Source organism: Cygnus atratus, chromosome 1 (genome assembly GCF_013377495.2).
Source record: "Cygnus atratus isolate AKBS03 ecotype Queensland, Australia chromosome 1, CAtr_DNAZoo_HiC_assembly, whole genome shotgun sequence".
Classification (NCBI taxonomy): Eukaryota; Metazoa; Chordata; class Aves; order Anseriformes; family Anatidae; genus Cygnus; species Cygnus atratus.
The window spans coordinates 204,594,292-204,617,354 of NC_066362.1; the positions used below are offsets into that span (position 1 = coordinate 204,594,292).

At 43.2% G+C, this 23,063-nt stretch overlaps 1 protein-coding gene across 1 annotated transcript in view; it reads left to right on the forward strand.

Annotated features, from left to right (window-relative positions):
- Window positions 1-23,063, forward strand: part of TENM4 (teneurin transmembrane protein 4) — a 338,371-nt gene that overhangs the window by 112,529 nt on the left and 202,779 nt on the right. Inside the window, exon 3 of the mRNA XM_035560436.1 lies at window positions 17,876-18,128. Coding sequence (XP_035416329.1) covers window positions 17,876-18,128 — 253 coding nt within the window. The remainder of the gene's footprint in view (window positions 1-17,875; window positions 18,129-23,063) is intronic.

Below are 23,063 nucleotides of genomic sequence, written 5' to 3' on the forward strand. Positions count from 1 at the left end.
GTACTTCAGTATGTTGGCCTCAGGGACTTTGGCACCCAATGGAAGAGAAGGTGGAATAATTAACCAAATCCCAATCGCATACACTGAGGTAGGCCCACTGAAATCAGTAGATGGTCTTGGAATCAGTTTGGCTTCAGACATTTTATTAGTGATGATGGCCGGGGCTCCAAGAAGCCAGTTCAGCTCTCCCTGTCCTGGTCCTGTTAGCTGGTTTGTAAAGTTAAACTGGTCAACTGGGCAGCTGGATGTGAAACCATAATATCACAGTGTTGCTTCCACAGTACAAATACTACAAAATAGCAATTTAAAGCAAATCCATGAAAGCATTTCCAGCTCCAGAAGAACATATGGAGTAGTATATAATGCAATCCATTTTCTTTTTTTTAACTACAAATTGAGCACTAAGTATATATCATATACTTTTGTTTTCTATGCCAAATACGTCTGACTTTGGAAACTGATGAAAAATACAACGCCTCCCCTTGTGCCAGTGATACAAGCCGTGGCACACCGCTCTTCTGTAAAAGTTCTTGCATTTTCTCAGACTAGGAGGCTTCACAGAAAGAACTGGTAATTACACTTGTCACCCTCTCACTTGGCTACAGCTGCAAAGACATAATGCAGTAGCAGGCTCGTGTTTAAAATGGCATTGACTCAACTGTTACTCCCAAAGGTCACCATCATTAAAATCTGGGGCATGAGTTTTACACGTCACTAAGATCATGCAGATGAAGAAAATAATCTACAGGGAAAGAGATTTCAGGAGCCGGTAATTCTCCCTGTTTTCAGAGCACCGATTATATAATGCCTAAGCCAGTGGGGTCTGCAGAAAACAGAAATTTATGAAAAAGAAAGCAGAAAATACGTATGGGGTCAGTCAAGGCAAATCGCACTTGCGCTGTAAGGTCAAGGCTGCTCCTGGTCTTTGGTGCCTACACTTTGTCGTGTTTTGCTTCATCCCGTATGACAATGTATTATTATTCACATGATAATGACTTACACATAACACCACAAAAAGAAAGTACTTGGATGTCTGTTTGTCCAGGCAATGAAATGAGCGCCACGCCAGCCTGAGGTTAAGGGATGCCCTTGCCTGACTGTGTGTAGGATCCAGGACACTTCAGCATCTCAGAGCCCCACTAATTTAATTCCTTGGCACGTATCAATTCCTGCGCTACGTATTTACTGCCAGATCTCTGTCTTGCCATTTTCTATGGTCTAGGCAATATCTAGATAAGCTCTTTTAGTGCCCCCTACAATGAAATCCAAAATGTCCTTCAAGATGCTGTGCATACCTTGTACACTGCATAAATTGTTTAAGGTCCCACTAAAGGACCCGGTGACTTAGTTGCTGTAAATCCATATTGAACTACTTGGGATTTGTGCTTGCACGTGCTCCTCTCCTGTACATGAACGAGCAGTTGTAATGTTTCAGATTTTAACTAATTAACAGTAACTATGACACGAGACAGAAACCCAGGACTGGCCAGTACCATACAGCCTAGTGTGAGTAGCTTGGCTGTGAAGAACAACCCGGTGATGGAAATTTTGCCACTGACTTAATTATGATGAGGTTTGGTCTTAATATGTTGCCATGGCAATTGTCTGTTAATTAGGGAGTTCTCACAGGGAGAGTGCAAATGAAAAACAAACAAAAAATCAGCAGAAATGTTGGATCGTTTCTGCCCGAGCTGCAAATGACTGAGGTTCACACAGAAGTGTTTGGGAGAAATTCTGACCCGTAACATACGAGTTTCATTTAGATGATCCTCAGAGTCCGGGCAGCAAAACTGGAGAGTCTACAAAGGGAGAAGGAGGAGACAGATAAGAGTGTGTCTAAGAATGCAGTCATTTAAAATACAGTGAACTAGATTCTGATCTAACTAATACCTTGGCTTCAGCGGAATTTATTTTGGATTTACACTAATGTAAACAGGATCCTATCTGATCCAGATCCAGATCACTGAACCTTATCTAGCCACAAGAAATCTATCTGGCATTTCCTGCAATGTGTGGTACATTATGTCGCTGTAGTAGTTGCTAAATCACATCACTTGAAACTTGCTCGGCCCGTTTTGGAAGGCAGTTCATAGGGAAAGAGGATTTTTTTAATGTCATGTTTGATGTCTTTCTTCCAAGGGTAACTTCTAACCTCCATCAGGTGGCGGTTTCATTCTAATTTAAATCATTAGATTCAGAGGAGGACAAGGTAATCCATCCTGAAGAAAAAAAAAAATCGATGCAAGTAAGTGTAATTAGTAGTACTTTCCTCTGGTAAGTCAATGGTGTAGAAAGAACCGAAAAACCACTGCGGACTACATTTGTCCTTCCTAATGTATTGTGACTCCCTCACAGCTCCTGTAATGAAGTTGTTTAGATCTCCGCTAGGAATGATACGTCTTTTTTTTCTGGTTGAACATACTGACAGGCTCTAATATGCCATGAATAATTTTGTCTATCAAGAAAGGCCCAGACATACAGGCTCGTGTGGACAGCAGGGGTTTTAATTTTCTTATTTGTTGAAAACCAAACTAACCTTTGATGAAATGCTTACTTCACAACTTCATGTTTTTACCGAGTTTGTTACATATATTTATAGGTGGAGATCCTTGGGGATATTCTATCTAAATCTGAACTTGTTTCCAGTCCCTGGGAGGCCAGGTACAAAGATTTGTGTGCTGTGGATGTTGGTGATTGCTCCTTTGCATTCATCCGTATTTGCCAAGAGAGCACTCTCTTCTTGACAACTTCAGTAACATAAATTAGATGAGGGAAGTAGCAGTAGCCAAAAGACGTGAATATGACTACTCCGTGTGTTTAAGTTTCTCCAGCAGTCACATTATTTGTTTCGTAAACTCAAGCTAGTGGGAGTAAGAGTAGCATAAATCAGTATCTGAAATGGAAAAAAACAAAACACCAAACCACATTTCTTTTTGGATTGCTTCTAGACTGCATCTTTTCTGGATGTTGCTGTAGAAGCAGGTGATTAACCCAGAATATCTCAGTGGAACTCAGCACAGATTTTGCCCGATGACTTTCTGTCATATCAGTTCAGAAAGTGTTGCTCCAGATGACTGGCAGCTTGGGAGATACTCCACCCGTTTCCCTTTCCTTCCCTTTCACATCTTTCTGGGCTTTTCTTTCCAGTCGTATCTTAAATTGTCCAGCTTTGGGTATTGTTCTATAAATTGTATCTGGGGAGATCTTCTGGATCCAATACATAGGGAAAAGTGTAAGAACAGGGCATGCACATATAGGAAAGCACTCACAGCTACAACACGCGAGGAGAGTTTCCCCTGGGATTTTTCCATATAAAGAGACCTCTCCTTCCTGATGCTGAGCAGAAGGCGTCATGGCCCAAGCTGTGTTGAGCTGGAGCTGTGAGTAGTCATGTTGGCATAACCTCTGACTGCCTCAGAACTAAAAACCCATTGCCTCTGGGGCTGAGACTGGAGCACTAGATATCAGCCCAGCACCATTTCCCAGCCATCCACCGCTTCCATGCCAGCTGTTGCAGCGCTGACCCCGCACTCTTTTTGCCCAGCTGCATGTGTTTGGCATCGGGGAGATCGAGCGGGCTGTCTGCTTGCACACCACAGCTTACAGCACTCTGTGTGTGTATCAGAAACCTCCAGCAGGCTGCCTACAACGGGTCACAGCACGGAGTCTTCGCTGCTCTCCTGAGGACGGAGTCACCTCCCAGACATCATCACCGCCTCCAGTCACAGCGTAGCCACCTCCTCCGCAGCACGCGTGTGACCACAGCTGATGTTCCTGTGTATTCTGGGCTCTTCTGTCCTGCAGATCAGCAGCTGTGTGTCACAACACATTACTGGACAGGGTGCCTGGGCAGTAGGAGCTCCCCCATTTGACCCACGCAACCAAAGTCAAAGAGAAAGCCGAGAGACCCACATCTGTCTAAATCAATCACGTAGAATAAGAGTAATCATAAGGCTTAGTGTGTTCCCCTGTGGCCTTTTTCAGAATAATTTTCCCTGAGGAACCACACTGTTCTCTTCATTGGGCAAGACGCTGAGTTTCTGCACAGCCTCCACAGCTCATCCAGCTCCAGCTGCTACTTTGCCTGTATCTGCAGATACTCTGCTTGAGCCACAATGCTGTCAACCAGAGCTTTCCTTCTACTTCTGTGTGCGATCACTTGGCATGCTTTGTAGGTAGAAAACCTTTCGGAGTCAACAGAATATTTGTCAGGAACGCCAAGAAATAGAAATACCATCGATACTTGTGCATTGAGCCTGGCTTGATTTGCTAGAGATCGTGGTAGCTTCTGAAGGACGCCTGTAGCAACAGGCAGAGACAGCTTCTAGATGGGATGAATCAAAGTGTCTTGGTTTGTTTGGGTACAAGTGTCACTAATCTGCCAACCTTCGATGCCAAATGGCTATTTATCAGACATCAGTGGTGGGGATTTTTAATTAGCATAAACTCTTAGAATCTGTTGATTCCCATTGGAGTGGAGAGGGAAGTTTAGTATTACCAGGAACTTCGGTGGCTGTCGTATATAGATTAGAGAATGCATCCCCTCCGTGCAGTTTTGATGACTCCCAGCGCTGTGCCCACAGTTTTAACACCTTTCACCGTTACGAGGAGGCCAGCTGGCGAGAGAGTTCCCTCATCATAAGCTCTATGCCGTCTTCTGTGGATGACCTCATGGAAATCCTGTCTTTTAGAGGAAGAAAAAGGTTTCTTTTCCTCTGAGGGACATTTAAGGAATGTGTCACTTCACTGGAGCCTATATACTGATTCCTAAAGAAAAGAAGAAGCTTTATCTGAGACAGAAAGCAACAATGTCTTTTTCTCCCCATAAGATTTTGAACTCTTCTGGATGGAGGCAGCATTCTACCTGAATAAGACCATAAACTGTCTGCATATGCAGTGACTAAAGAAAAGCTATAATTGTGACAGGTTTGTTAAAGAACATGCCATAATTCTTATCATTTCTATTTGTCCTCCCCATGCAAACACCCCTGCTCTACCACTACAGCACCAAGTTGTATTTGGATTCTCCAGTCCACACTGCCCACCGTGCCTTGCATGTGGGACTTAAAAGCTTATTCAAGGTGCAACCTTGATCTCAGCAAATGCATCTGTCCAAAAGATAAGGATGCGTGCAGCATGTGTCCACCAAGAGTGGAGCCAAAATGGACAACAAATCGTGAAGGATTCCCTTTTGCTGAAAACAAGATCAGTTCCCTCTTTAAAACCCAAAATATTTGAGCTCGGTCATCCAGTTTTAATTGCCACCACGGAGCCCTGCATGCCTTACTGGTCTCAGGTTTTGCTGCTCTTCTGGTGTTAATCTCTTTGCTGTACAACAGCAGAACTTTTACCAAATCTTTCAGATCTCACACACACATATTCCTAGCTGGAGGCAGGACTGGCACAGAGAAATGAAATCCATAAGTTCATGTGCACCGAGTCACATATCTTTGGCTGTGCTCTACTTTGGGTTTGTTGCTTCAAGGCTCCCTGTTTTAATGTACAAGCCAAGCACAGGTCCTTTCATCATTACATTACCTTTAATTATAGTTGTAATCATCTTAATATGGAGTCCTGTTATCAGATGCTCTTAACTAATTAATGCTGTAAATTAACAGGAGAGTCTAGGGCGAAAGTTGCTTTGCAATAAAAAAAAAATATTATTTATGTTTGTAGCTCTCAGGGTATACCAGATGGATTATTGTAACAGCGTCAGGTCCCAAATAGGGTGAATATCACTTTACCCCTTCACTAAACGCTGTGAAATTACACAGAAGCTTTTGGGTTTTGTAACTGGCAGCTTTGCCACCATAAACTGAAGGAAATAATGGAGACTCCTTGCTGCCTGGCGTTTTTCTGTGAGCTCAGGCCATCTCTGTGCCTTCAAGATCCCATCAGAGCTGGCTTTGTAGGTTGATTTCAGGGAGCAGTCTGGTGCTTTGCCTGCGTCTCTTCCAGAAGATAACAGGTATAGGGCAGTAGGAAAGAGGTGCAGAGAAATTTGAGCATCTACTTCCACGCCTCTGGTTTATAAGATCTGGTTTTAAGGACAGTTTGGCAGGATTTGGATCATTCAGATTTGGCTGATGGGGAAAGATCAGGACTGGCCCAGATGAGAAGAGAGAGTTCAGAAGAAAAACTGTAGAAGAGAAAAGGACAGTCTGGTCCTTCTGTCAATGACCCTTTCTTCAAGCCTAACCTTTCCCTGCCTCATTTTTTCTCTTCTTCTCTAGCTAGATAGGAACTTTCTAATTTTTCAATGTGATTTTTTTTTTCTGGCTGTAGTTGAACATTCCTCAGACTCTACCCACAAACTCCGCTCATTTGTTTTTCTCTCCAGCGAGGCATCAATCGCTGATTAATCTCAGTGCATCCCCAGCTTCTAAAAACTTCCTTCAGGAGCCATACACTGCCCACACTGCGCACAAAACTGCTGCTGGCATCAAGCAAGTTCCCTCGCAGATCAAGGCGAGTATTGACAATACAGGAGTTGCGCTGCAGATCAAGGGCAGTGTATCTCCGTGGGAGTTGCTGCGCATTGCTTTCCAAATGGTTACGCTGACAGCAAGGTAGGCTGTTTGATTCGTAACGGCGTACACGGGTCTGTCCCTGCCACGGTTTGATCACTGGGACTGAAGAATAAAGGCAGTCCTGCCTGGTTTCCACTATTAAAGTTCCCGTCAAGTATTAAGGCATTTTTTTGCTCAAGATGAGTTGTGAAATTCCAGCCTTACTTTCTGAGTTTTGCAGTTGTTCTCAGTGAAGTTGGGGCTTTATCCCTCCTGCAGCAGCTGGCTTGTCCCTTATCAGGCACAAGGGACTTCCAGGGATGAGTTACGTGGTTCTTCCCTATAATTTGGATATCAGCTTGGTAACTGTGCGCTTTAGGACCATTTAGGCTAAAACTAAGAATTCTGGAGTTCTATTCATAAGCGTATTCCATGAAATTCAAGCCTTAGAGCTAAAAATATCCCATCAGTATTCATTTAGCTCATGTTATTAAGTAATTGTACTTCGGAAATGTAGTTTTTGAAATAAGTCCCCTTACAGTAGACTGAATAACATGTGTTATGTTAGCATTCCTGAAACCCTCCAGCCAGTTATTCATCCCACGGTTTAATTTACAGCCTGCGGTTTATGATGGGCCAGTTCCAGACCATACATCAATCAGCCGCGGGGTAGGGGAGGCTGTGGGACTACGGAGGGAACAAAAAAAACCCTTTTGTCAGACGGAGTTCTTGACTTACAGGTAACAGAATGTATCTTTATGCTCATCTCTTTAATTAAATCACAAAGTTGCGTCACCCCGACAGAGCCATGCCGGTTGGTTTTACCAAGATTGACCCTAAAAAAGCGAGGCAGTATTTTAATACGACTTAGTACTGAACTTGATTTGTTCTGTTTAAAAAGAGTTAGCAGGCCTATCAGTTTTATAGCGAATGCTTCCAGCATGCAGCCAGTATAAGTTGTGCTGCTTAGTGAATAACTACCAATGTTTGGAACAGAAGTTTCACAGATAGCTGAAACGTGTGTTGGTAGGATACTTGAAGGTCTTTCTGCAAACACCGGCTGTTTTACTTCTAGTTCTTTGACAGCACACACACAAAATCCCTGTTTATTGTTTTCATCACGCCGAAGCCCTTGGTAACGTAAAGTGTGTGCATGCGTGCACCCTCTGCGAAAATTGCCCATCTTAATTTCTGAATCATGCCGTGCTCACATTTTGTTGAACAATATTATAAGAAAATTATTGCTTTATTTTGACATTTTTCTAGGAAGCTCCTAAACTGCTTCGGAGAATGTCAAGAGCACTTGCAGAAAGTAATGAAAAGAACCTTAGAAGATTCATCTTTCGTGATAATCTGAGTGAGCTTTTAAGTCGCACGCTTCGTGCCAGTGTTATCTGAGCGCCTTGCCACTCTCCTGAGCAGCCACATGCTAAGGGGACCGTCAGCTAATACTGGACTTCGCGTAGTGCTAGGAGTTTGCATTTCCAAAGCACATTATTCAACGAGCTAATTGCCTCGCTTCAGAGGTCCACGCTACTTGTGTTAATTCAGGGCTTGAGTTTAAAATTTTCGTGGTGAAGTCTTTGAGGTGACAGACGTCACTGAGTGGTGCGGTGCCACGGTGCCATGGATGAAAGTGGGACATGTCACCTAACTGCTGTTGGTGCCTCTGAAAATCTCCCTGCTGGCACATTTAGAGCTAACGGTAATCCAGCAACAGTTTCACCCTGGGACAGTTCTAGACTTACGTCTACAAAGTATGGATTGCAGAAATAGATACGTCTCTTTCAGACTTGATCTCGTGCATTTGGCAATAACTGCTTTATAGCCTGGTACAGTGTTTTTCCTCAGTTTCTCCTCTAGAAAAGAAAACCAAAATAAACACCAATATAACAAAGAATAATTCTGATACACTTTTCTTGCAAATTTTTACAGAAAACCTAGGGCAGTCTTTTTGTTCTACCAGACACTTTTTTATTTATTCCTTTTAAATTAACCCATTCACTGAGATGAAAGCTGATGGGCAGCAAGCATCACTTTAATGTGTGATGCCAGTAAAGGCAATGCCTCGTGGTACACAACCAAAGAAGTTAAGAGCAAAAATGAAGAAAAGATCAAAATCCTTTAACTATAATGTGGTTTCTCTGTCTTTATAGTGCTCTATACATATATGCACAACTGTGACAGAGATACAAAGGTACATTCACAATGAAAAGATGAAAAAATAGTATCAGAACATGTATAAATCTCTTCGTGGTCTATCAGTGCTAGATGTATGCATATTTATAGTTCTGTTCATATTTATTTGTTACATGTTAGAGATTTATTTCATAGAATGGAAAAGAAAAAAAAAAGAGTTGGATAAATGAGGCTGCCATCTTAAATAGTTCTTCTCAGGAGCGTGTTGCCAGAGGAACTGTTTTAATTGGCACTGAGATATTTAGGAGTGGAGGTGTTATGAATAGATAGACAAACGTACACCCAGGATAAACTACACTGCCCTTCCATCACGGTGTTTTTTTGAACAAAGCGCAGCACTACCGGAGTGTCTTGACAGATTCATAGTTTTGATTTTCTTTTAGTGGCCTCTTCAAGTGTTAATAAAAATATAAAAGTTTTATGTCTGTTTCAGAATTATTTGGAGCGCAGCCTCCTGCCACCGTGCTCCAGAGAATGTCAAATAGAACCTGAACGGAAAGGTCGTGGAGCCCAGCTCTCACAAATCAGATTCCTGTGCCGAAGGGAATAAGGTTTTCCACCTGTGCAGAGAGATTTTACACTTAACTGCACCCATGGTCTTCACCCAAGGAAGTCGGCCGGCTTTTGTGTGCGCAGTGGCTGGGGCGGGGGGGGGTCGGTATTAATCACTGTGACAGACGCGGCGTCGCCGCAGCTGTCAGATGGAATTGTCACCAGTGGATGTTGGGCTTTGGAGGTATTTCACAGCCATGGCTTTGTTGGGACTTTAAAGGTGGGGAGGCAAAGTTAAAAGGAGGGAGAGGGTAACAAAGAAGGGACTGGCACACCGCCTCTGTGCTGCGCCGCGCCGCCGCGTGGTGCCTCTGCCGCCAGCCCATGCAGAGAGGTTGGTCCAGAGACACCAAAAACTCTCCAGCAAAAGCCTTGAAATAGCTTATTTCAGTTGCTGCCAACACGAAATTTCCCTCTTTCTTTCTCCGGAGTAAATAATTAAAAGCATTAGTGCTTGCTGGCATTGTGCTGCGCCACATCACGTCACATTCCATAAGCGCTTTGCTGTGAAATGATGGATCCAGAGACCGGGCCATTCACAAGCCCAGGACACGCACGAGGGGAAAGGAAAGGGACAAAACCCTCCCTCAGATGTCTCTGCTGTGCGGCTGCCGTCAGCTCTGGGAATTGCATGCCCCTTGGAAGTCAGAGTCCAGACCCAAAGCTCACAAGTTAACATTACAGGAAATTTTTTAGAGGGTTTTGTGGCATATTAATCTCTCACCCTGACCTCTAAGGGCGCATACCCGGCCCTGTCGATCCGCGTGGCAGCCCTATCATTTCGCGTTTGCAAAACGACGGTCTCTGGATCATTATCCACTTGCCACTGCTACCATTGTAAAAATTATATAAAACAGGCAATTTCTGCAGCTACTATAAATAGTCAGCTTTGCTGATGGAGCTGGGGAGCTGTCAGTCCCGTTAGATGTGCAACGAAGTCACAACAGCGCTGCGGTTCAGCGAAGATTTCTGAAGGGCATAAGCAAAATAGAGGCTGCTTGTTCCCTTTATTTTTAGGGAGAAACGGGCAAAGGTAGGTCTGTATTCCAAAGCTTTTCCGATGTAGGTATACGAAAAAAACACCTGTTCGACAGAGCTGTGCTGGCAAAATCCTGCATTTGTTTGCTATTACAGCAGCCAAAGACACCTTCTGCTAATAGACTGGAGTTTGGGGAGCTGCTTTATGAAAACATTTCAGAAATTTGCCATTGTAACCGTACCAGCTAATCACATCTGGTTTGGACACGGCTGAACTCTGCGGCTTTTATTTGTCTCTATGCTGGTTTCCACATCTTGCTGTATGAAAGAGCCCCACAACGGGCACAGGAGGCAGGGAAACCAGTTAAAAACCCCCTCTAAACAGAGCTCCTCCGTGCCAAAATCAATAAACTGCAAACATCAGCAAAATACGCAGCATTTCATTCAACAAGGCTAACCTTAAGTGTAATAACAGTTGTGTCTCTTGTTGTGTCTCAGTTGTATCAGCAGATCGGGGGGTTATTGCCATTTCTCCGGTCCTGACAGACTGCAGGTGAGTGTGAGGGTTTCTGTATAAAACACGGGGAACTGAACGCACCTCTGACACTGGAAAAAAGGTCCATGTGCTCGGAAGTCCTGCCCTCCTGCATCTCTTACTTAAAAAAGAGAGAGCAGCAGGCTGCCGGCTCCGCAGGCTCCGGTCCTAGGCACGGATGATGAGAACCATTTGTCGGCTGTGATTTGACAAGCGCAGCGACGCAGGATCAGAGCAGGGCCGGATACTGCATCCTTCACTCAAGCAGTGGGTTTTCCTGCCTCGCGTGGGGGTGCTGTCCCTCCCAGCAGCCCAGGAGGGTCACCCACCTCGCTGAAAGCCGTCCGTTCTGTCAGAGTGGCACAGCGAAATGATCTGAGCATCCTCCAGCAGGTTAAAAGTTGTGGCTGCAGCTCTCCAGACCCAGAACCCACACCTGAGGGCTCGCAGCGCAGTGTGGGTGACCGCGGCATCCCGCCAGAGATGCACACAGGTTTGAGGAGAGGGAAGGAGCTGTCGTGTTGCACTGTCACGTATAAGTAAGCATAAGTTTAGTTTGGTTATAAGCCTACACCACGATGTCAACACGTCAGTGGTTTGAGCCTCCAAGGGCTACCATTGCCTCCCGTCCACACTCTCAGAGGACTTAAAGCTGTTCCTTTTTAGCAATCCCAGCACCAAATGCAAGGTCTCCAGGGCTGCAAGCAAATTTGCTTAGTTGTGCACTACAGAGGGTACTTTCCCATGTTACCAGTCATTTATTTAAGAACTCCAGTATGTTATTTAGGTTTAAGCAACTCGTTGCACTCTGCCAGACATTTTTTTTTTTTTTCATTTCTTTTGTTACCTTGCCCTGTGTTTAAGCTAATGATTCTTCATAAACTGTCCGAGTCTGAATAGTAAGCCTCTGCCTTGTTTTTAGTGGGCTGCGATGCCCTTTTATTAACTTCGGTAATGGACACCACGGGTTAAAAGTCAGCATAACATCCCTGTACAGTGACACAGACCTTTTTAAAAGCATTACTTGTAGGGCGTACAATTCAACCAGATGCATGCTGATGAAAAAACAACCACCCAGAGCTCTCGGTGGCTGTGTAGAGCCAAAGCTTGACAGCCTAGCATCAAGCAAAAAATTGATTTAAACCCCAAAAGTCAATATTTTGCTTTTGCAAAGGCACTTTGGCACTTGAGAGGAAAGTTTGCGTGTAATGTACACATTGGATGAGAAAAATACTGAGGAGATGGCTTGTTTGGACTTGATGTGGTGCACCTGTTGTTTTCTGCAGACAGCAAAACGAATGAAGTGTTAATTTGTGCAGCTAGAGGGGCGCTTCGACTAGTTTTATGTGTGCACTTACACCATCCAGGCGGGCCTGGGTTTTGATGAAGTTCACCTAAACAAATTAAATCACTTAAATAGAGGAATAACCTGGAAACGTTTCAGAATTAAGTCCTCATAGCTTACGAAGCCTAAACTTGTCAAACAGTAAAAAAGGGTGCCGGTTGGTTTCTAGCTCCTCCATTTCCACTTGCTACTGGTTACAGTCTGGCTGCAAGATTGGTTTCACACTTGCTGTCCGATTTACACGTTTAGAGAAACACTCTGAACTGTGTGCATCCATTTTCTCCCATTATATAGTTTCCAATGCTTACAGGATTTTTCTGGATAAAGGGCTGCACCAAATTTACAGCTCAGGTGTGCACAGGAAGGTTTTTCTTAGGACTTAATCATACACAAACCCAGACAGGTGCGTGCCTATGCATATAGCATGGGAAAGCACCGGTGAGATACAAGAAAGGGACTGAAAACCCAAAGGGGAAACTCTTCAGACCAGAAATCTCTCAGAAGCAGGATGTATACGCTGCAGATGTTCAGCTCCTGGTGAGGACTGTGACTTTCTCTGGTGAGAGCCCTTGGTGGAACAGCAGCTCCCTGTTATGCAGTTCCTTAAAATAAGGCAGAGAAAAAACATCAAGGTAGCTTTCCTATCGGTGTTTTGTTATTTCCTGGAGGTTATGCGTCAGTTCTGTGTTTTCTTGTATGATTTGGTGTCATTTTGTTGCTTAGTATTTGGAAAACCAGCAGCACAAGATGTTGTTAGAGCAAAAGATGTATTTCACAGCATGGCACAAACACTCCTCTTGATGGTAGGAGAAGCCAGTCTGAAGTTGAATTCAGTGGATATACTTCTTAAGGAGAAATTCAGTCAGCTAGAATTTAAGGGAAACCTTCAAATTGTACCACTAATTCCATTTTTTAAGTGTTAGTAAGGCAAGAACAGACATCTGCATCCCGGGTGACCTGTTTCGTCTTTATTTCCATCTCGGTGGCATCCTGCCAGGCTGTCCTGGCATCGGACGTTCCTCGGAGAAGGGAATCCTCCTCCAGACTGCAGCATCTCTGCCACAGCAGCCCCAGGTACCCCCGTTGCACCTTCCTGCGGCCCCGTCCACCTCCTTCACATTCGTCTGGAGTCAGAGAGGAGAAAAGCTTCAGGCTGCTGCAGATCCTGCCTGTCGCCAGCCGGCACCAAGGCACCAGCTGAGCAGACAGCCACTTGGTCTCCCCCTTCTGATTCTTCTCCTCTTATTTTGCCATTATCTGCCAGCTCGGAGGTTAAATATTCTGCTTGCTGTTCATTCTGCACATGCCGTTATCGGCTTGCCATGTGTCTGCTACAGAACCTGCTTCTGGCAAACTGTTTTATTGTTAAACGTAGTGCCCCCTAAAAGGTGCTGGGGAAGACCCACTTCAGTCCTTTATAAACCACTCGAAATTAGGCAAGTGTGGAAATTAGGCAAGCAGGGAAAAAAAAAAAAGTGGGAATGTATTTTTCACTTTTAGGTCATTACGGTTGCCCCGAAAACAATCCCAAAACTTAATGAATTAGAAAGTGTAATCATTGCACGGACTAACTTCAGAACAGTGTTACTCATTAAAGATTAAGGAAAAGAAAAGGAACAAAGGGTTCAGACCTTTTATTCAAATGTTGCCGTATTAGCTCCTCGCTGGCAATCTTTTTATGGTTCACATTGATTCAATCCTTCATTCACAGATTTCTGTCAAGGCTCGCTAATATGTGCCAAGGACAAGCTTCATTAACCGAGTTATCCTTCAGCTCTGCTTCATCTGTGGTTACCAAGCCGCTGTTAGGCAATGACATTTTAATGGTAAAACAAACAAACAAACAAACAAGCGAGCGACATAATAGCGCCTTGATTTCTTTGAGTGTTTTTCAGATCGGATTTGCAGTGTTTCATTACATTTGAATACTGACATACTTCATCTCTGACACACTTGGGAGACCCATTAGAGAAGATGAAGCTTATAGGGGGACTCATTAAGCCCTGAGCCGTTCAGACTTTCTCAGTGGCAGCCTATCTTCTAGAGACACTGAGCTTTGTCCCTGGGACCCTGCGTCATCGGCACCTGGCATCGAAGGGTTTGAGGACCCTTTCACTATTTACAGATCCCTTTGGGGCCCTTCAAGGCCCAGATCCTCCCAGGGACTGAGTTGCATGGCTCTATTAGAATTTTTTATTTTGTTTTTTTATTCCCTATGCTTTGTTAGCTTACCTGCTCCTTCCGAATGAAATATGTCAGGTCTTCCATGAGGATGCCAACAGCAAGCATAGTGGGACTGAAAAACTCCATGGTGTTTTGGAAATCAAAGAGGAAAATTGCAGGGAGGAAAGTGTAGAAAATTATCTGGTTTTACGGGAGCCGGGATAACTGCCGAGCAGTCATGGTTAGCTATCTCATCCTTGATTTTAAAATGTCTGAGGAAATCTAATACAATTTGGGCAGAAGCCACAAAGTCTGGCTTCTCTAGAAAGCATTCTGAACTTCTGTGGTTCTGTCATCCCAATAAAGGTTTGCTGTTAGACGTAGAAGGTTTTATCTGACTTCCCCTTTATCCTGCATTTGTCTGTAAAAATGCAGTGCTGCCTAAGCAGCTGTAATAGGATAATGAGAACATCTTCCCAGTGCTGTGATGTAAGAGGAGCACTGCAGCCAGCATTAAGGTTCTCTGTCCTGTGTGGAAACCGCACACTTTATTATCTCTTGAAAACTGTGGGACAAGCTAAAGAGGGGATGTTTAAACAAAGGGACAGTTGCAATTTTTAGGAAACCAAGGAAGAACGCACTTCGTGAGATCCCCTTACTGACTGCAAAGCCCATGGGATCATTGTTGACCACAGAGGGTAAGAACCTCAATAGTTTTGTTGCACTTAGAAAATCCTGCATGGCTGCAGTAATTTTCAGGAGGAAGATTTTATAGCTCGTGCTTCCATCCGCACCTCTTTTCTCATGTTCCTCAGCTTGAGAAGAAAAAGAAGAAAAAAAAGGATTGTAAGGCAAGGGAGATAGCTGCTAATCCAAGTCAAGGTATATTAAATGTAGCGATGCTTTGACATGCCATAAGTATTCAGAATTTGTATATGAATAAAATTAAGAATATTCTGGGAGGAAAAGCTACCTACCTGTCAGAAAAAAAGAAATATAAGCTATAAAATCCTATGAAAAATCACGGACCAGAGCAAGATAGATGTGCTGCCTTTACTTAGCAGAGAAATCACCGAGGGTATGCAAATAGAGCACGAAAATGACACATTTTCACTTGATTCAAAAGCATTATCCATAATAGCATCTGCAATATGTCTGCAGTAATAGGGAGCAAATTGGGATTTACATAGCAGATCGGGGGAAACGGGCTCTGACTCAGTCTGAAAGCGGTGTCGCTGGTAGGAGAAGTCAAATGATAGTGGGAGAACATCACAAAACGCCTGCTGCCTTTTCCAGGATTCACCCGTTTGCCCACAGCATTCATTTCAGCCGTAATGAAAGCTCGAGTAACTGGACTTGTAAACCTTTGGGCTGTTGCTCCTGATTAGACGAGGCATTTTTCCTGGGATGAATTAAGTTCTCATGAAAGGTGAGAGACTGACAGCCCCAGAAACTGGAAATCCTCTGCTCATGTCCATCTCCCTGTGCCTGGGGTTAACAAGCTGCTCCTATCTTCCCTGTCCTGCTCCCCAGGCTGCAGCTCGTGCTGCGTGCTCTCTCCCTTTTCCTCCCTTTTCCCTTTTTCTCTCTTTTTCCTCCCTTCCTTCTGTCTCGCACAGGGGCTTAGCCAACAACCATGGCTGCTGCCTCTCGGGGGGGAAAATGAGTCACTGCTGTAAGGAAGCCAGCAGCAGGATTCCCCCACTGTTGTTTTTACCATCTCTGTGCTCATTTAGGCTCCGTTTAAGCAACAGTCGGCGATAACATCCAGGGCAAGGGCGGTTGGATGCCTCGGTTCATGTGGTGCTGCTGAACTGCTGTCAGACCTGGTTCGGTCCCGATATTCCTCGTCTCTACTAGCCGTGGTTGCTGCTCTATGCTTCTTTTAGCGTGCTGGCTGGTGGACAGAATTTGGCAGGGTTAGCTGGCCGTGGATCAGAGGCCAACATGGCATTTTCAATTCTGGGTGAGCTTTGCTGAGCCAGACGTTTGAACGCGCCGTTAGATTCCTGGGAAGAATTTGTCTGTCCAAATGTAGGCTTCTCTTTGAGCTGGTTACTGTCTGTTGTCATTGATGTACAATAGGGTGAACAGCACTTGTAAGATACCCTATGACCTTTTCCAGATTATTGGGTAAAATGGGTCCTAGAAGCCTTCATTTCTCCCTGTGAAATCCATAACCCTGTTCCCATGTCTAACAGAACGGCACCTTCATAATTAATATTTTCTATTGTTTTGCTAGACTACCTCAACTACCCTCAGGTTTTGGTTTAATGAGCCATAGCTAATGACGAGGTAGTTTGAGTCAACATAGGGTGAGGAGAAAAGGGATGGGATGCATCTCACTCATCTTTAAGTCTTCTCTCATGTGTCCAAATATACAAGAGGCTACAGAGATACTGTAAATGCTTTCCTCGTTCCTGTCCTGAGTCCAAGTCCTAATCCAGATTTCATAAGTGTCACTAAATGTCATGGTAATTTTGACACCATTCATTGTAATTTAGGACTATGTACAGTTCATTCAATTCTGAGCTTTCTAATTAGAGAGTAAATGAGTGTTAGTTTTTTGTGATACTGAAGTCTGTCTGGTAAGTATCAGATGGATACTTTTTTTTTTTTTTTCCCCCAGATAAAGCATCAGAGTAGTGTTGTGTCTTACTAACTTACAGGCATAAAACTACTAATGTCAGAGAGGAACAAGTTTCTGTATCCCATATCCTGAACTGTCTATCTCCCTTGAGTTCCATCAAACATTTCAGTTTTTCCTCATTTCCAGAAAACACGTAGAAATGTTTAGTCACTAAACTAAAAACACCGATATAATCAGCACCAGGTTGGTCTTTTCTGAGTGTTTGCCTTCCTTAATCTACCTCCTTCAGACTCCTGGCTAACAACAATAGTATCTGGAGTTTTACTCGAGCAGCTGTATCACTGATAACCACAGCCATTCTTTACATCTTTCTTCACTATACGTTGTTTCATTTTCCTGACACCTCTGTTTTCATGCGGTATGCATTTTTTACTCAGTTTGAGCACATATCTAACAACACAAACTATTGGATTCTGTTAAATTGTATGATCCTGACACAGTTTTATGGCCTTCCCTAAACTCAGTCTATGATCAAACGTATTCTCAGTCTTCATCTTGGCTTAACTATTGAAAGTTCTCGGGGAAAACAGGCAGAACAAACTTCACCGGGAGCTGTATATCCATCATAAAACTGCTCTTAAGTGTTATCTATCCAGCCTGGTTGTATTTTTCATGCTTTATCACAAATCAGTGTCACAGATAGATTGCAGTTTGCAAGCTGCAGTTGTTCATCGGAGTTAACTTGGCTGTCAGGACAGCCTTTTTGCAGTGCTTTAAGCTTTCATAACTTTCTTGCATGAAACCGAAGTATTTCTCTAGCCAGCCAGTGGATCAATGCATGCGTCATTAGGACATATGGAGCGAGTCTAAGCTAGCCTTTTGAGTTTGATTTAGGATATGTGGCATCCCAGCCTGTCTACATTTTAGAAGTGCCTGCACAGAAAGGAGTCTGGTACGGAGCACCTCAAATCATGAACCTTAAAAATATTTTACTTCTGTTTTAGATCATCCTCCAAATCTTCAAAATCATTCGAGACTCAGAACTCCACCACCTCCGATATCCCATGCTCACACCCCAAATCAACATCACGCTGCCTCCATCAATTCCCTAAACAGAGGGAACTTCACTCCTCGCAGCAACCCGAGCCCAGCTCCTACGGACCACTCTCTTTCTGGAGAACAACCAGCCAGCACTCAAGAACCAGCCCATGCTCAGGACAACTGGTTACTTAACAGCAACATCCCACTGGAGACTAGGTAGGTCGTTTTCTTTAGTACTTTACAGTGCGCTGCCTGCGTGTGCTAAGGATGTTATGAACATATGTGCATCTGCATAGGTAGCTGTTCAGTTTGTGAACTGGTGTTTAGATGATATATTTTGAGTTCTGTTTATTATTCCTTGTGTCTTTTTTATTTGGACTAGGAGAAGAGGAAATTGCTCTTCTTTCATAAGCTAAAAATATTATATTTTAACAGCTGCTTGTAAGGTTATTTTCCTCATTTAAAATTGGAATCAGGATCACAGATTAAAATGTTCTTTTTTTAAAAATTTTCCCTTAATGTTTTTTCTTCCTATATCATAGAATAAATCAATATCCTATTTAAGAAACTGAAATCAGTCAATATATTGAAAATATTTAGCCTTCTGGCTGTGCCTCGTCAAGCGGATGCTGTTGTAGTATGTCATTTAGGAAAGGATGATCTTGTTTTACCTACTGAGGAGAGGTCAGCTGCTGCATTTTACTACTCTACAACATTCCTCCAGCAAGCAAACAACACTGGATAGCAACGCATCAGTCAATTAATGATGTTTCCATTTAGCTTTTAAATACTTCTCCACCTATGCAACATACCAAGGGTGTGGGAAGGGTGCACTGAGTTTATCTAGTTCATACCTTTGATTAGGCTTTTTTCCTGAGAGGTAGGTTCTGGAAAAGGGAGTCGTCATTCTCCCTCAGCTTCAGTCTTTCCATCTGATTGGGAGGGCATCTTCCAGTTGTCCCACGTGAAACTCTGTTTTCACATTCTCCAGAGGTTTTGCTTCCCCATTTCCTTTGTTACAGAGAAGCCCCTGGAGTTGCTGGATCCCTTAGTCCCACACACGGTGTCTTCTTCAGTCTGGGGAGGTCTTCTAGGCCAAATATTGTGCATTGACTTAGCTGCCTTTTGCCTTGTTTGACTTGGCTTCTCAAACCAACAAGAAAGATTTTAGGCAGCAAAAAACATTTACTGACTGAAAACTGAGCCAAGGACCAAAGCTGTTGTTTCACTGCCTGTGGGAATCTCATCGAGATCAGCGGTGGCTGTGTCTGTATCCTGGGACAAACTGTGCCCAGTTTTGCCAGCTTCTGCTAAGAAAATATTTTTTAAAAATTAATGACTATCGATCTCCTAGAGAACTAGCTGTATCTGCTGGCCCCCTGAAACTTCCAAAACAGACCTCAATCTAACATTTTATGGCATTTAAGGATAATTAATTTCTCGGCAAGTGCTTGATTAAAAAGACCCAACTAAGAAGCTGGCTCCACGAGATTAAGACAAAATTATAAGCAATTACTGCGAGTGTGATTTGGCAACAATTTCAGTAATTATATTGTCTTCCTAATTCTTGAGCATACATACCCAAGGCCTGACTTTCATGTATTGTTTCTTTTGAAAAAAATATTACATTATAAAATACTTATGCAGCCCTTATGTGAGTAATCTTCTACATTTCTGGAGCATCCCTTGTACCTATTTCTAAACCAGGATGTAAATTTGTCAGAGACGAGATATTTCACTGCTTGAATAGTGCCAAGACATCCTCATATCTGACCAGAGTCTCTCAGAACACACCACATTCCATTGAGAAGGAATATCTTGGCTGCTGGAGGAATGTCAGAGATAAAAACTCTTTCCTGAAAACATCCTGCCCCCAATTGTACAATTCTGGTGGTGATCAGAGGATGATATGGAGAGACAACACATCTTAATAAATGAAGCAGATTGTAGACAGAACAATTATCTGACTAGTCCTGAACAATACCTGTTAAATTGTAAATGAGTACATCCTTAAAGACTGTCCTTATTTCTTCCCCATGAAAACACTGAGGATGAACATTTTTCAGGAGCTGAAGCAGACTGTTATTTTGGCAAGTTGGGTTATCATGTTATTATCGCTAACGCAACTAGACTTCGGAGGTCTACTTGCATGAAGAGATCCTTCTGCATCATTTAAGGATTTCACTCACATCACAAATCACTCGTATTCGTAATTGACCCTCAACTATTATATTAAGTAGAAAACAGGTCATTTAGAGACCAACGTGGCTTTTGACACACTGGATGGAAGGGCATAATGTAGCCTTCAGATGACGAACATATTGGAAGACTATGCTGAACTAAAATGAGCACATTCACAGAGCATGACAGACAGGCTTTTTTTTTTCCTTCACTAAACAAACATTAAGAAAATAAAGCATGTTATAATTTTGTCATAATGCAGAGGCTGCACTGCATAGATGACTGGTAAATCTGAGACAAATCTCTGCTCTAATAATCTGCTTTTCCAACATGCAGAGATCTTCCATTTCCTTTGGTGGGACGTCTGCAGACGTAAAAGGCCAAGCTTCTGTTTGGCAAACTTGGATGCCCCGTTTCACCTCTTTCATGAAGCTGACCTTCCCCACTGCAAAGACTTTTAGAACCAAAACAACAACAAAAAAAGACTTCTACCTAAGAGAATAAAATGTCCAATATGTAAGAAATAAATCCTGACCAAAAGACATTAATCCAAGAATTAAGGCCTTTGAAGTATAGCAATAGGAGATTATAGTAATCTCATGTCAAAAATGGAATTGTATTTCTGTTGAATATCCCTTTTTTTTTTTGAATTCCGTATTAGTCAACAGAGAGAGCAAACACGAAGAAAAAGCCACGTCTTTTAAACAGAGTTTGTCACAGGCTGTGAAACATGCCTACAGTTACAGATTTTTAAGCGCCCCAGAGTTTGAAGAGGCTTGATTTTGACTGTTGTGGACTGCAGGCAGTTTTCAGAACTGGAAAATTAGGGTGGTTTGTCACTGCCTGGAAATTTCCATCATATAACGCAAAGGCAAGCAGAGATGTGTAGCACAAGTATACAACTGACACGATAAGCATACCCTATATCTGAAAACTTTTGCTAGAGGAAGAGCCCCTCCTCTTCTCTCCCTCCTCTTCTTTAGTTTCCCTTTACTCGCTTTTCTCTGTTTCTCCTTCTTCCTCTTTCTTTTCCTGTCTGCTCCCTTTTTTGTTGCTTTAAAATCAATATATTATGAAGGTTGTGATGAGAAGATCTTTGCTCAGCACTCCCTCCTGACAGGTAAGTCAGTTCTCCCTATATTTATTCCTCGCTCTTCCTTCTTCTGTGGCATCCTTTCTGTTCCTTTACATCTGACCTTGCAAGGAGCAAATAAATGCCAACTAGATGGACGTTTGGTTGACAAACCAACAGCTTGCAGGGGACTTCCATTCCCAGGAAATTTCACGTGGCAATCATGTAAGGTCAGATCCTGCCACCACAACTCATAGTGAGAAGGGAGAGTGGTTTGTAAACAGGCAGCTCTTCACAGGTCATCTCCAAAGGAGCAGCATTTGTGAAGCCCTCGGTGAGGGCAGTCATGCATTAGTCCCATCGGTGACCCAGCCACCTCGCTGTTACACATCCACACATTATATGGTTATGTAACGCCCACCCCTTCTGCTTTATTGACAATCCACAACCGAAATTCACGGACCCAATCTGACATGGATTTGAACTCCTGATGAACTCCTATTGATCAGCGTGTCGCTAGATGCCTTGCCTCTTACCCATTAAATGCTCGGTGCATGCGCATCCGCTGCTTCTTTTTGCGTTGAATTCAACATCCAACCTTTCCTGCATTCCTAGGGAATGTGAGGAAGCAGCAAACGCTTGGGGATGTCTCGAGTGCTACGGCACACAGCTCATGCATGTCGGTCCGCTTTACTCCGGAGCTAGGAATAGGAGTCACTTTACTTACATTCACATTAAGGAGTAGATCTGTGCTGTCAAAGCAGCCCAGAAGCCTCCGAAAGCAGTGAGTTGAACAAAACAAGTGCTGGCATTAGCAGCAGGAAGAGGAGGAGGTAGAAATGAAAATGAAGGCTAAGGACATTTCAGAAGAGACGGTATCAAGGTTTGTGTAATGTGACAGGGCTGGTTTCCCTTGGTATAGCACATTACCCGAATCCAGTTTCTTTGACAGAGGAGTTCTCGTTTGAGTTCACATCATGTCACTTACATCCTGTAAGCGTTTAATCCTGCATAAGTGATAAAATGTCACAATGCTGTTACGTTCCTTTTGCTAGTTTTGGCCAGGGGATTTATTCACATTCAGGCTTAGATTCAGTTCTGATGCTGAAAACAGGCATGGGTGAAATCAGGACTGGTTTTTGTTTTAAAGAAGATGGGAAGAATGTTCTTTTGTCAGGTCCTGAGAACCAAGCCTGAAGGTGAGAAAGACACAATCTGTTCCCAGCTGTGCCTCTGACTTAATTCTTTATGTTCCTGCTATTCTCCTCTAAAAGTACAAAACAGTTTAGTATATGTAGGTCGAAATGTGACTCATTGGAGTATGTGTCGGGGAGGCCAAATATTGCAAAATACCATTATTGTGTGCAAAATCAAACCCAGGCTTTTTCACATGCAGGACCTGTATATCTCACCTATTGCCTGTATTATCCAGATTACAGCCAATATTCTGCTATTGGAATTTGGGTTGCAGTATAAGCTTTTTTCAACTTCTGCCTGTTTATCACTGAAAGACTTTTCTTATTCTGAATGCTCCTGTTGAGCAAAACTTGCATTTGGAAACTTCTAAATACGAAGCTCTCATTGGTCCACAGAGAAAAACAAATTCATCAAGTTAGTAATTAAAGAGTTCTCAAACGCAAAACTGAAACTTAAGCAAAAAAAAGGGGCAGATTTTCACTGGAGATCCATGAGGATGTTGGATTGAGCAGTGCTACCAAGGTATCAGCCACAATGAGACAGAGACTGTGATGTGCCTTTTCAGAGTAACAATAACTCCGATGCAGGAGTATAACAAGGTTACAGCCGTGCTGGATTGAAATCTAGTTTTCTGAATCCAGCACTTCAGAAGGTTTCATGTGTCACTGGCAATAAATAATGTGAAATGAACAAAGACAACT